The sequence below is a fragment of the Phoca vitulina genome, unplaced genomic scaffold (genome assembly GCF_004348235.1).
Source record: "Phoca vitulina isolate PV1807 unplaced genomic scaffold, GSC_HSeal_1.0 scaffold46, whole genome shotgun sequence".
Taxonomy (NCBI): domain Eukaryota; kingdom Metazoa; phylum Chordata; class Mammalia; order Carnivora; family Phocidae; genus Phoca; species Phoca vitulina.
In genome coordinates this window covers 6,350,474-6,363,636 of record NW_022589749.1, presented here as the reverse complement: position 1 = coordinate 6,363,636, position 13,163 = coordinate 6,350,474, and the positions used below count along the sequence as shown (strand labels likewise).

Below are 13,163 nucleotides of genomic sequence, written 5' to 3'. Positions count from 1 at the left end.
CCAGGGCAAGATACTGTTGCTATCCCGCTCACCTGGAGCAGGTGGGTGCTTTGGGGAAGTAGGCTCTGAGCTGGCTAATTCGGGGCTGGGAGGAGAATCAGCTCTGGGTTGGTGTCTGGGCATCTGCTGTGTGATCCTGGCAGTTTCCTACCCTCTCTGGGCCTCAGTCTTCCCATGTTTCATGATTCCATTTGGCTCTGAAATGGGCCTTGCTAGCGCCTCCTCCCTCCCCTCTCCCAGAATAGTGGAAGGAGAAGAGAAAGCTACTCTGGAGTGCTCTAAGATCTTCCTTTGGGCAGTCTCTGGATCATAGTCATTCATTCAAGCATTTATTGAGCACCTATTGGGTTCCAGGCCCTGGGACTGGGCAGCTGGAATGTGAAGACGACTAGGATTTAAGCAGGAGACCCATAGACACCTCACTCCAAGCCTGGCTTCCTGCATGGGGTGAGGAGACCTCCCGGGGTCCCAGATGGGCCTAGCCTAGGATTTGGGGCGCCCCGGGGACTCGCGTGTCAGCCGGCGGCGCTTCGGGCCCCGGTCTGTCTCCTCCCCTTCCTCCTTCTCCGCCCCCTCCCCCGCCCCTCCCCGGAGCGCCGCCGCGGCCGCCTCCCACCCGCGGGATCCCGGCATCCAGAGCCGGCGCGTGCGTCCGTCGGTCTGCGGGGCAGTCTGTCCGCGCGCGGAAAGCCCAGCGCCCCGGCGTGCGGCGGCCGCGGGGCCTGGGAGGGAAAGGGCGCGGAGGCGGGACCGCGGCTCCCTCCCACCCCGGGGGGAGCCCAGGAGGCGGCGGTGCTGAAGCGCCAGCGGAGAACGAGGCAGCACAGCGGAGAAGGCGGTGAGAGCGCGGGGTGCTTAGGGACCCCACCCCCGGCTCCTGCAGGGGACCGGCGCGCGCTGGGGGGAGGTCTGGGCTGGGGAAGGGGGGAGCTGGTACCCCCAGGGCGGGAGGCAGCGACGATCCAGCTCCCGGCTTCGCCTCCTCGGTGACGCGACCCCCGAGGGGCCCTGGGCCGCGCCTGCAGCGCCGCTCATCCTCGCACATCCCCGCGCATCCCCGCGCATCCCCGCGCGCCCTGCATCCCGGCCCGGGCGCGGGCCCCGGGGGAGGGGAGCGCTCGGGGAGCTGAGGAGGGGGCTCCGCAGGCGAGGAGCCTCGGAAAATCGCGCCCCCGGCCCCAGCCCTCCCTTCAGGCCTGCCCCAAGGGAACGCGGGCGGCGACCCCCTTAAGCCCCCCTTGCTGGCCCCCCCATCGGTTCCCCATTGTTCTCAGCCGATCGCTCTCCCGGGAAGGGGGAGGGGGTGCTGCGCTCTCCTCTTAAAGGGCCCTCTCCCCTTCTTGTCTCCCGGCAGGTCGCGAGCACGAGTGGGGTGGGGCGTGCCCACGGCCCCCGCCCCCCTCGTCCCCCCCGCCCAGCTCCAGAGCCGCAGCCCGGCCGGCGGGCCAGGGGTACGCGGCGCACCCTCCCCGGTGCGTTCTTCAGCCACCCAGGCCTACCAGGACGCCGTGTGGAGCAGGAACCAGGGGGACTGGGACGCCCCCTTCAGCAGGAGCCGTCGGAGGGGCGGACCCGAGACCAGGCGAGCAGCCCCACTGGAGCCAGGCGCAGGGTCTGGGACGCAGTTGGAAGCGCAGAGGGCCGGCTGGGCGCCGCAGAGCCAGCAGCAGGCTGGCCCGGCCCTCCTGGGTGACAGGCCCTGCGTGGCCGGCTGGGAAGAAGTGACTGGAGACCAGCAGGGAAGAGACTGGACCTAGAGTAGGGGCGGCTGCCTCACTCCCTTTCTGAGCCGAGGGAGCCAAGGAATTTAGAGCAGCGTTTCCCCATCACAAAAAAGACACTTGCTTTTCAGAGCAGCGCCTTTATCTGAGACAGCGCTGGGGGAAGGGGTCCTTGGAGCCTGGAGCTGCACCCCGCACTCTTTTCACTGAGGCCTCGGGGCTCAGAGAGGACCCCGAGTTAGAAAGGAGGCCGGTTGGGCTCTTGCTGCCCCCCTCCCTGGGGAGAGAGGAAGTTCCCTGCCTGCCCCCAGGCCCAGGAGGAGCTGGGCCGGTCCTAGTGGGGTCCTGGCCCCTGAGGCTGCAGCAGCGGCCATGTCAAGGCCAGGCCAGGGTGTGATGATGCCCGGGAGCGGGCTGGGCTTCCCACCGCAGAATGTGGCCCGGGTGGTGGTGTGGGAGTGGCTAAATGAGCACAGCCGCTGGCGGCCTTACACGGCCACCGTGTGCCACCACATCGAGAATGTGCTCAAGGAGGACGCCCGCGGTTCCGTGGTCCTGGGGCAGGTGGACGCCCAGCTGGTGCCCTACATCATCGACCTGCAGTCCATGCACCAGTTTCGCCAGGACACAGGTGAGCAGACTCGCCCCCACTCCACTCCCCCCACCCCCCCCCCGTCCGGCCACACTGAGGCTGAGACCACACCACCATCACCACCCTTCATGGTGGAATTCTGGAATCCCCGCAGCATCCCTGAGGAGGGGAGACAGGAACTGCAGGAAGGCTGGTCTGCTGATCCAAAAAAGGGACAGCCTAGCCTAGTCCAGCTGAAGACTTGGGTTCCAGTCCGGCCTCTGGTATTAGTTGTAGGGCCTTGGGCGAGTCATATCACCTCTCTTAGCCTCAGCTTCCTCATCTGTGAAATCTGTGGATCAATGTCTCCCACAGCTGTGTGAGGATTAAATAAAATTGTGCTCACTGAGCACAGGATCTAGAAAAGCATTAGCACCCAGGAAGAGGGCTTTCCATGCACTTCCTCATTTGATCCTTTTCCAACAGTCACAGGCACTAAGTCTTATTATCATATAATTATTATGAGTATTATTAGTCCCATTTTACAGATAAAGAAACTGAGTCTCACAGAAACTGAGTGATTTAAACTCAGAGCTGGGATTTAAGCCCAGGCAATTGAATTCCAGAGCCAATGCTCTTGACCAGTTTCCTGCACTGGCTCCAGGTGTTGGTGCTGGGACGGTGTGATGGGGGGAGGGGGTGGTGGTGGTGGTGATGGTGGGGGTGGGGTGGCAACGATGGAGACGGTGTTGGTGGCGTTGCCAATGGCAGTGTTGACTGTGGAATTGGTGGTGTTGGCATTGATGGTTGCATTGGTGGTTGTCTTGGGAGAGGAGATTGTGGTGGGGTAGTAATGATGGAGAGAATGAGGTTGGTGGCTGTGTGATAGGTGAGGATGATGATGAAGATGGTGAGGTCCACGCTCAGCATTCATGTTCTGGAAACGTGCCATCGCTGTGGAGATCTCTCTGAGTCATTGTTGCTTGGTGGTCTCTGACGAGCTTGGTGGGCAGTGGGGGATGGTGAGTGCCTGCCTCAAGGAAGCTGCCAAAGTATCCTTGGCATGTTCGACCCCAAGGACCAGTGATGGAGGTTTGTGAATCCTTGATTGACAGAATGCACGTAACAGCCTTGGAGATAGTAGGACGCGTCCCTGCTCTCTAGAGACGTTCAATACGGGAGCTACCAACTACATGTGGCTATTTAAATTCATGTCGAATAAAATTAAATAAACTTTAAATTTCAGCCCCTCAGTCCCACTAGCCCCATTTCAAGTGCTCAACAGCCACACGTGTCTCATGGCTACCATATTGGACAGCATAGAACCAGAACATTACCATTATCACAGAAAGTTCTAGTGGATAGCTATGCTCTAGAACATTGCTTGGTGCCTACAGAGTGGTCACCAAGTGTGGAAACACAGATGAATTCATAATACATGGTTTTAGCCCATCTGTTTCCATAACTCCAGGCATTGACTGCAGTCACTGGTGGTGCCAGGCATCCATTCATACTATCATACAATCATTTATTGATCTCGCTGTGTGTCAGACCCTGTGCTAAGCACTAGAAAAAAAATGCATGGAGCAAGACAGACAGAGTCCTGAGTAGAGGTTCACTGGAGGACCTACACTGGAGGTCCCAGAGAGCAAGCAAACACGTAATTCACAGATAATCAGTTGCAGGTCTGAGAACATGAAATAAATCTAGGGTAAGGGTGGTGATGGAAATCTGAAGAATGAGTGAAGGGAGCAGTGTTCCAGGCAGCAAGAACAGCCAGTGCAAAGGCCCTGTGGTAGGAAGGAGCAGAGTACATTCAAGTCCACTGTGTGTAGAGTGTGGTGAATGAGAAGGTGGTGCAAGACAAGGTTGGAGCAGGGCCTGGACAGCCATGAAAATGGCTTTGAATTTTCTCCAGACAGTAGAGAAAATCACCATTGAACCCTCCTGCCCATTCTTCCAGAGAGGCGCTGAGTCCCTGATAGAGAAGTGAGAAATGCTAGGCATCCCCTGCCCTATTCATCTGGTTTATCCCCAAACCCTTCTCTGGTGCAGGGCAGAGGTTGGACATCAGGAGGAGGAGGGTTTTCTCTTTGGCTTGGTGTTCGGCTTTCTGTAGGTTCAGAGCTCTCACTGGGTGTGGAAATTTTCCAGGGTCTGGCTCAGAGGGTGGCCCTTAGAGGTAGGGATAGCCCCCCACCCACCCCAAGGCTGCCAAGTTAACCACACGGTCTTTGATCCCTCTTTTGGGTCCCTTTTCTATCCCCAGCACCCCCACTTGGGCTCCTAGCTCCCCAAACTGCCTCCACTCCCCACTTCGGCAGTCCCCTTACTCTCAATGACACCCCTTTTATGGTTTAGCCTCGCTGAATCCCCCAGAAGTTCAGCTTCAGTTACTTCCCTGCACTTCCTCCCCAGAGCTGTTCACCCACACCTGCCCCGTTTGCCGGAAAAGGGAAAAAAAAACCACTTATCCCTCAACAGGCTCCTGGGAGGCTGCCAAGACCCCCCAGTGAGGGAGGAAGGCCTGGAAACCTATGGGGTGGAGGGTGGGGCAACTTGGTTGTGGAAAACTGTTGGAGGGAGGGACTAGATGCCTCCGCACCAGACATGTTATCATGTGCCCCATGCTTCTCCCAGAAGTAAGACAATGTCAAGAAAGGACATATTATTCTCACGGGTAATGGTCAAGGAGAGAGCCTCAAGCAGGTGACCTTAGCTCTCCATGCCTCAGTTTCCACATTTATGAAATAAGCAAGAGTATAGCCTTGCCAGCAGGGTTGTTGGGTAATGGAGAAAACCAAGCCTGTTATTTTATCCCACAAACGTTGACTGATCACCCACCATGTGCCTAGCATGTACTGAACACTATGGATGCACAAGAAATGGGTAGGAAATGCTCAATCTTGAAAAGACTATGATTCTCTCTCTTTCTCTCTCTCTCTCTCTGTCACACACACACACACAAAACAATATAAAGTTAGAAAACCCAAAGCTCTCATATATGTACTGAAATGAACACAGCGTCTATCTAGATTTTCTAATTATAGGGACACCTGGGTGGCTCAGTCGTTAAGTGTCTGCCTTCAGCTCAGGTCATGATCCCAGGGTCCTGGGATCGAGTCCCGCATCGGGCTCCTTGCTCAGCCGGGAAGCCTGCTTCTCCCTCTGCCTGCTGCTCTCCCTGCTTGTGTGCACTCGCTCTCTCTCTCTTGCTCACTCTCTCTCTCAAATAAAAAAAAAAATCTAGATTTTCTAATTATAAAATTCTTGATAAGTTCACTGAAGCTGAACCTGAACTTGGTTTGGGGGGAAGTAGCAGAGAGCCCTAGCTTTGCTGTTGCTGTAACTCTGGAGCTGACAGACTTTCTGATAAGGTCAGATAGTAAATAAGAGAGTAAATATCTTAGCCTTTGTGGGCCATACTGTCTCTGTTGTAAGTGCTCACCTCTGCCATTGTATAAAAGCAGCCGTACACGGGAAGCAAATGAACAAATGTGGCTGTGTTCTAATAAAACTAATTGTAGACACTAAAATTTGAATTTGTAGAATTTTCACAAGTCATGAAATAGTCTTTGTTTTCCAACTATTTAAAAATGTAAAAACCACTCTTAGATCATGAGCTGTGCAAAAGCAGGCCATGGGCAGATTTGGCCCACAGGCTACAGTTCACCGACCCCTGCTCTCTCGTGTTCTTAACCTGCCCCTGGGGTAAGGGAGCCGAGGCCGACTGGGAACAGCATATACTGAACTATACAACTCATGGTGGGCACCACAGTGCACACACGTGTGCGTCCACACACGCAACACCAACCCGCTTGGATGCCACTGACCCACAAATGCCCTATCTATGTGTCTGTTGTGCAACTAGCGGAAGGAAACTCAGGTGTCAGGCTCAGACCACAGGAGGGAGGCCAGGCCCGGTCCCATGGGGGCTTCTGTTTGTTCAGCCGGTGCCCGCTCACCTCTTCCCTGCTGGGCTGTTTTCATCACTCCCCACGGGAGGTGAGGTTCCCTTTGAAGCTCTTCAGGTCCAGAGCCCACGTGCAGGGGGAATGATGTGACCCTGGGCCACGTGATGTTAGATCCCTCACAATGGTGTCCCAGGCACAGGGCTGTAAAGGAGAGCCAGGGATAGGCGAGGGATAAGGCAGGTGCCCCTTCACAGGCGTGTGCTCTGCAATATCATGATCTTCTTCTTGCTGGTTCCCCAAAGCTTTCCTCATCTCCTTGGTCTTGAGCTGCCCCTACCATGGGCAAATCAAGATTTCAAAAATGGGAAACCCAGGTCAATAGGTTTGCCCAGGTGGGTGCAGCAACTGGTGGCAGAGGTGGACCCAAGGGTCATGGCGGTCTTGGGGGGAGGGGCTGGCTCCCACTAGCGGTGGGGAAGTAATGTGGGAACCGCTTTCTGCCTCCCTTGCAAGGCCAGAACTTCCCTGAAGGTAATTGTCCCCCACCCTGCCATTGGGGTGGCGGCTTCGGAGGGCCTCACCGGATTTTCCACCTGGTCCCCACAGCTGGGCAGCGATGTGACTTAGCCACTTCCCAGGCAACTCCCAGATTCCTCCCTGGACTCACATAGCTGGGACAGGACGGGCAACCTTTCTGACTGATTGGTGTCTCCCATTCTCCTCTCCCTCTGCAGCTAGGGGCACTGGTGGCAGCCTTCTGCCCATTCTGTAGATGGGAGAGCTGAGGCTGGGAGAGGCCAGGCTGGAAACCATCCACAGCTGCTGTCCCCAAGGCTCGAAGCATGGCTGCACCAGCACTCCCAAACCATGGGGCTGGAGAGACAGGGGGTGACTGTTTTCAGTTGCCTGAGCCTACATCATTCATTCTCCGGGGAGCTTGGGCTCCGCTCAGCCCTGGTCACTGCCCTTATGGGAATGTCCTGTCTGGGGACCTGCTTACGCTGTTGGAAACCAGAAGGCCACCGCCCCCAGAGAGAGGCCATCACCAGGGAAAGCACTGCCAGAATTTAGACTCCTAGGCAGGCCATTGTTACAGATGGAGAGACTGAGGCCCAGAGAGAGTGAGTGACTTGCCCAAGGTCACACAGCCATTCAGCCCCAAGCTGGAATCCAGGCCTCTCAGACAGGTCTCAGGGATGGAGAACAAGGTGACATTCAATGCTGGGCTGAGAGAGTCCCCTCCCCCTTCTCCCTTGAGAGCTCTGTTAGGGCTTGTTGTCAGGGTCTAGTCCAAGGCAGGAATGGCCTGTGCAACACCAGAGACCTCCGGGACGAGCTCCCTAGTTACAGGATACCTTGGGACCCCCGCCCAGCCAATCTGCAAGGCTCCTGCCCCTGGGCTTGACAGCAGAGGCAAGAAGGACAATGTGTGTTTGGGTGGGGAGGGGTCCATCCCATGGTGGCAGCAGGTCCAACGAATCCATTCGTGGCTGTCTCCCACTACCACCTGTCACACTACCTCCATTTCCACCAGTACAGACCCACCCTTTTGGCCTCTGGATGCTTTTCTGGCTCCAGGAGCCTCTTCTGATAATGTAAACTCATCTTCACTTTTATCTGACAGCTCAGTGGTGTCTGCTCAGTAACAGGCGCTGGGCTGGGTCCTGGGGACTCAGAGAGAGGGACAGGACCCTTGCCAGACTGATTTCAGAGTCTCATGAAGGCCAAGGCAGATATATAGCATGGGAATAGCAGTTGAACCCTCTGACTCAGATATAGAGCCAAATTCCAGCTTGGTCCTTTGCTGGTTGTGTGACTGTGGGCAAACACCCTAACCTCTGGTAGCCTCCGTTCCCTCCTCGGTAAAGTGGGAATGACAATAGTCCCTACCCAAGAGGGGTGTCATGAGGATTAAATGAGATAATATAGGTAAAAGCACGAAGAATATTACTTTGCACATAGTTATCACTCATGCTCAAGTAAGGAAAAGATTTAAATACTCCACAGGAGAGGTGCAGGTTGCCTTCAGCCAGGTAATGTGGGCAGTGTGAGCCTGGGGGCTCTGAGAGAGAGGACTTCCTTGAGGACAGGTCCTCCAAGAGTCTGCATGGTCTGAGGAACACTTTCAGGTAGAGGAAGCAGCATCAGGCCCAGGTGGAAGAGGGAGGCTGTGCCGGAAGAGGGGAGGGGGTAAGGGAAGCCTCTTGGGTCCCACTGGGCACCACAGGGCTGCCAGCTGCTAGCCTTTAGCGGGGGGGGGGGGGGGGGGGGGCCCCAGGGGACCCAGAGCCATGCTGCAGGACCAGCCTCGTTAATCACGGGCCCTTGGAAGCCAGAGCTGAAGCAGGCTGGGCGGGGGCTGACTCAGGCACGTCCTTACAGCCCGTCGGGTTCCCTCCACCCAGCCAGTGGGCATCGCCCCATTTTCCACACAGCAAAGCTGAGGCTCAGAGGGTGGGGAGCCTGAGCTAAGAAGAAGTGGGTGGGACATTCAGATCCGGGTCTGCCGCACCCACCCTGTGCCAGGCCTGGCAGCTCCAGCACCTTGGACAGAGCTGCCAGCGCCCCGCCCCCGCGTTGGGGTGGGTGGGGGGCTTGGGGGTATCCTGGGTCAGAGCCCCCTCACAGCCAGCTCTTTCCCGCTCCTCCCCTGTCCCCTGCCCCTCCTTCTCCCCGCTGCGTCCTTCTGAGGGAGCTGTGGAGTCTGACCCAGAGGTGAGGGAGGTGATGAGCGCTGTGGCGGGGGAGGGGACGCGGACCGATGGGCGCTATTATCAGTAAGGTGGAGTCTGGGCATGATAAAGGCCGTGGCGTCAGGGAGGGTGATAGTGGCTGTCGTGGGGAGGGGACGGGGGACACTAGGGGTTCCGTGGGGGTGGTGATGGAGGGTGGGAAGAAGATGATAAGGAGTGAAGGAGGAGGCATGGGAGTTCTAATGGGGAGGTGATAGCACACGTGACTGGAGGGTAATGAGGAGGGGTCAGGGTGGGGAGGTGATGGGGCAGAACCGGTCCCAGCAACGGTGCCCATTCAGGCCATGGGTGAGGGGGTCCCTAGTTCCCCTCCCCAGTGTGGAGTTCTCAGGGTGTGGAGGGTGCCCAGGGCCCTCCCCGGCTCCCCTCCCCCAACATCCATGTCTCCCGGGGCCTCCCTCCTTCCACTAACTCCTACATCACACCCCAGGGTAGCCACCCCCAGGACAGCCTCCAGGGCCCAAGACAGTCATCCCTCCGACCCCGTAGCCCCCACAGCCTCCTGATTGACACAGACACCCCCACCAGCCCCCGGCTGCCCCTGGCTGAATCCCGCTGAGGACATGGGGCCCAAAAGCTGGATCTGACTGCCTCAGGGAGCCTTGCTGGTGAGGCCCAGGCTCCAGGTTCCCTCCCCAGCAGCTCTCTGGTATTGGTGGGGGGAGGAGGGGAGCAGGCTTGTGACTTTGGGTAAACTGCCCTCCCTCCCTTCTCTGTGATGTGGCCCCGGCAACAGTACCTATCGCAGGGGACTGTGGTCAGTATTCATTCCTTCATGCAGGCAACAGGAAGGTAATGAGCACCTACAATGTGCCAGGCACTGTCCTAGGCCCTGAGGATGCAGCAGCGAACAGGACAGACAAACCCCCGCCCTCAAGGCCCTTCTATCTGGTGTGATACAGGAGGCCAGGCACCAAGGAGGTCCCAGGATGTGGGGCTGTTCCTCACCTCAGGGCCCCATGAGCAACCAGGTTGGGGGCTCAGTCTCCTCTGGATCCTGGATGGCTGTGTCCTTGCTCTGCCACCCTGGCTAAGCTCCTCTCCCTCTCTGGGCCCCTCCCATTGTAGCTCTGGAGCTGCTCCAGGCTGCCACCTCCACCTGCCCAGGAGGTAGTAGCAGGCCGATGATGGGATATGGGAGGGAGTCTGGCACCGGGCCCTGAAGCTGAATGCCCTGAAATGCGGAACAAAGGACAAGGCAATCAAAGGAGGCAGCGCTGGTGGCCAGGCCAGTCCTGCCAGCAGCCGCAGCATAGCCACCGCTCCTCCCGATGACAGGCTGTGCCCCGCCACTGCTAGGCCTTTGTCCCCTGTCCCTCCCACCGCAAGCAGAACACGCCAGAGGAAGCATACAGTTTACCTGAAATCACACCAGTATGGGGCCCTCCTTCTAGAGAGGCTCCGCTCTTCTAGAGAACAAGGGTTCGTTCATGCCAAGGTGTTAGTCACCTGATACAGTGGAATTAAGAGAAGGGGCCCGGACTCAAGAGCTGCCTCTAATTTCTAGGGGATTTGGGCCAAGTCCCTGCTCTTTCTGGGACCCAGTTCCCCCACCTTGACAGAGGCTGAAAACTCAGATGCTTACGGAGCCTGGGCAGCTAATAGAAGTGTGTGCGGTGGCTGGGAAGGCAAAGGTTTTCAACTGTTGTTCTTTAGTGCTTGGTACACAGTAGGTGCCCAATAAATACTCGAACCCATGAATGTGGTGGCGGTGGCTCAGTTTCTGCTAACGGTTGCCAAGGAGGCCAGTCCCTGTGGCCACATCTTTGGATATTTTGGGATTTTTGAAATCCAGACTTGAGTGAGTCTACCCCAGTTTTTAAATGCTGGTCATTTTTTAAAATGTAAATAGCATGCAAACCAAAACAAACTCACATCCACCACTAACTTGCAATCTCCAAGCTAGTCATTTGTAGCATTCAGTTAGGTTCCCTCACATATATTTGGTCCTTCCTTCCTTCATTCAGCTAGCATTTTCTAAGTGCCTATCCCTATGTTCCTGGCTATTAGGGGATGCTAAGGTGGCCGAAAGCCAGCCCAACTTTTGAGAGGCTCCCAGGCTGGAGGGAACACAGCCTCAATATTTTAGTGAGCTATGTGCTTTAATGGGGGTACTGCAGGTGCAAGGTGCTATGGGAGCCCCAAGAAGGGTGTGATTCTCCCTAAGGATGGCAGAGAAAATTCCAAGAGGATAGAGCTTGAGCTGAGCCAGGAAGATTGCTTGGGAACTCGGCAGGGAGGAAAGTGGGGTGGGTGAATGGAGTGTCAGAGGGAGTGGCGTGTGCAAATCCGCAGAGGCACAAGCATGCACGATGTGTTCAGAAAATAACTAGAAGTTTGGTGTGGTTAGAGTATGAGGCTGCACAGACAGCTTGTGATGGGTCTCAGAGAGGAGCTGAAGAGCTTAGACTGATTCCGAAGGGCACTAGGGAGCTACTGATGGGTACTGAGCAGCGGAGTGATGTGGTCAGACTTGAGTTTGGCTCTGGCTGCCACGTGAGCATGCACTGCAAGGTGCAGAGGGTGGAAGCTCGCACACAGGGCACAGGCTACCACGGTAGTCGAGGCCAACCCTAATGGTGGCTTGGACGGGGTGGTGGCGGTGGAAGTGGGTAGAAGTCCAGACCCCTCTGGGTTAAATCCTGGCTTCATAACGTAGTAGCTGTGTGACTTGGGGCAAGTCACTCCACCTCTCTGTGCTGTAGCATTTGTACAATGCAAGATAATAACGGTACCGTTCTGCAGGGCGTTGTGTGGACTAAGAGTTGGCCTCCTGAAGCACTTAGAACAGACCCTGGTGCGTAGTAGGCCCTCGGTGGGCATTTACTATAATTACGATGTCTACTTCAGAGATGAGGAAGGAGAGGCTCAGAGCAGTCGGGTCAGTTGTCCAGGGCCACACAGGGCTCCAGGAGCTGGAGGCTGTCTGTTCCTTCTGTTCCCCACCCCCTCGTTTCCTCTTGCAGCTGTTGCTGCTAGTGCCAGGGGGGCCGAACCCAAGTGCGCTAGAAGCCAGGCGACCGAGAAGCCCCACACGCAGCACATAGAGTGGGCACAGCCCGCTGCCGGCAGCCTGCGGGACAAGGGCCTTACGGACCCCATTTGAAGGCAGCGACCTCTCCCAGTGCCAGGCAGCCCCTCGGCCTTCCCTGCCCCTCCCCTCTCCTCTCCATGGCCCTGGCCTGGCTGCCGGCCGACCCTGGGGAGCCTGGGCCAGCTTCAAACGTGCAGAAACCACTAATGGGCCACGGCTCTGCCTGACGAGTCCCCTGGGAGAGTTTGAAGGCAAACAGAATGCTGCGGGATTATTGATCCCAGGGTGTGGGCTTGGGGAGGGGCGCCCTGGGGCCAGAGCCTGCCGATCCCAGCCTGGCCCCTGCCCCAGCCACCCCTCCTCATCTTCTCAAGGAGCCTGACTTGCCCCATCTTCCAAATGGGGCTAAACCCCATCAGGCCGATGTGGAGACTGGGGAGCGCCCGTGACCCCCCCGCGCAGGAGTTGACACAGCAGAAGCATTCGATAAATCGGGATGGTTGTAGGTGCTGCTGTTTGCTGTGGGGGGGGGGGGGGCGCTGGCCATGCAGACAGTCGGTGGGGGTTAAGGGAGAGGACCTCTATTCTGGAAGGTCAAATAGCAGGCTGGAGCCTCAGCCGTGTGCCTTGCCCAACCTCCGTGCCTCAGTTTCCTCCTCCGGGAAACGGGCTTGTGGGAGTAGAGCAGAGCAATAAAGGGAACAGCCATGGGAGCCAGGCAGCCGGGTAACGGGGTCTGGCGAGACCACTTGGGCATCTTGTTAAACTGCTGTGCCTCCATTTCGTCGCCCCTAAAATGGGGTAAGGATATCCCTACCTCATTGGGCTGTCATGAGGATTACATGAGTTGACACGAACCGTAGCCACAGAACTGTTGGGTTGGTGGAGGAGACAGTAAAGTCCCTCACTGGGGCCCAGCATCTAGTGGGTGCTCAACTCATGCTCAACCCACTGCCCAACCTCCGGTCACAGGCCTGCAACAGGACACCCTCCACCTGACAGGAAGTCCCATGACCACCTCCCACGGGGCCCTCTTTCTCATTGGGGTCTGGGTGCCCCCAAACTGAGATCACTTCCCTGCAGGAAGCCGCCCCCAGAGGGAGGGGTCCCCTCCTGGCCTCGGGGCTGGCTCCGTTCAGGGAGGAGCCCTTTGGAGGCCGAGGGGAAGGC

General features: G+C 57.3%; 1 protein-coding gene across 1 annotated transcript in view; it reads left to right on the top strand.

The window, feature by feature from the left end:
- The first annotated feature begins 602 nt into the window (after nt 1-602).
- Nucleotides 603-13,163, top strand: part of DTX1 (deltex E3 ubiquitin ligase 1) — a 35,681-nt gene continuing 23,120 nt past the window's right edge. The window contains exons 1-2 of the mRNA XM_032431258.1: nt 603-838; nt 1,355-2,352. Of these exons, the coding sequence (XP_032287149.1) occupies nt 2,094-2,352 (259 nt within the window). The 5' untranslated portion in view covers nt 603-838; nt 1,355-2,093. The remainder of the gene's footprint in view (nt 839-1,354; nt 2,353-13,163) is intronic.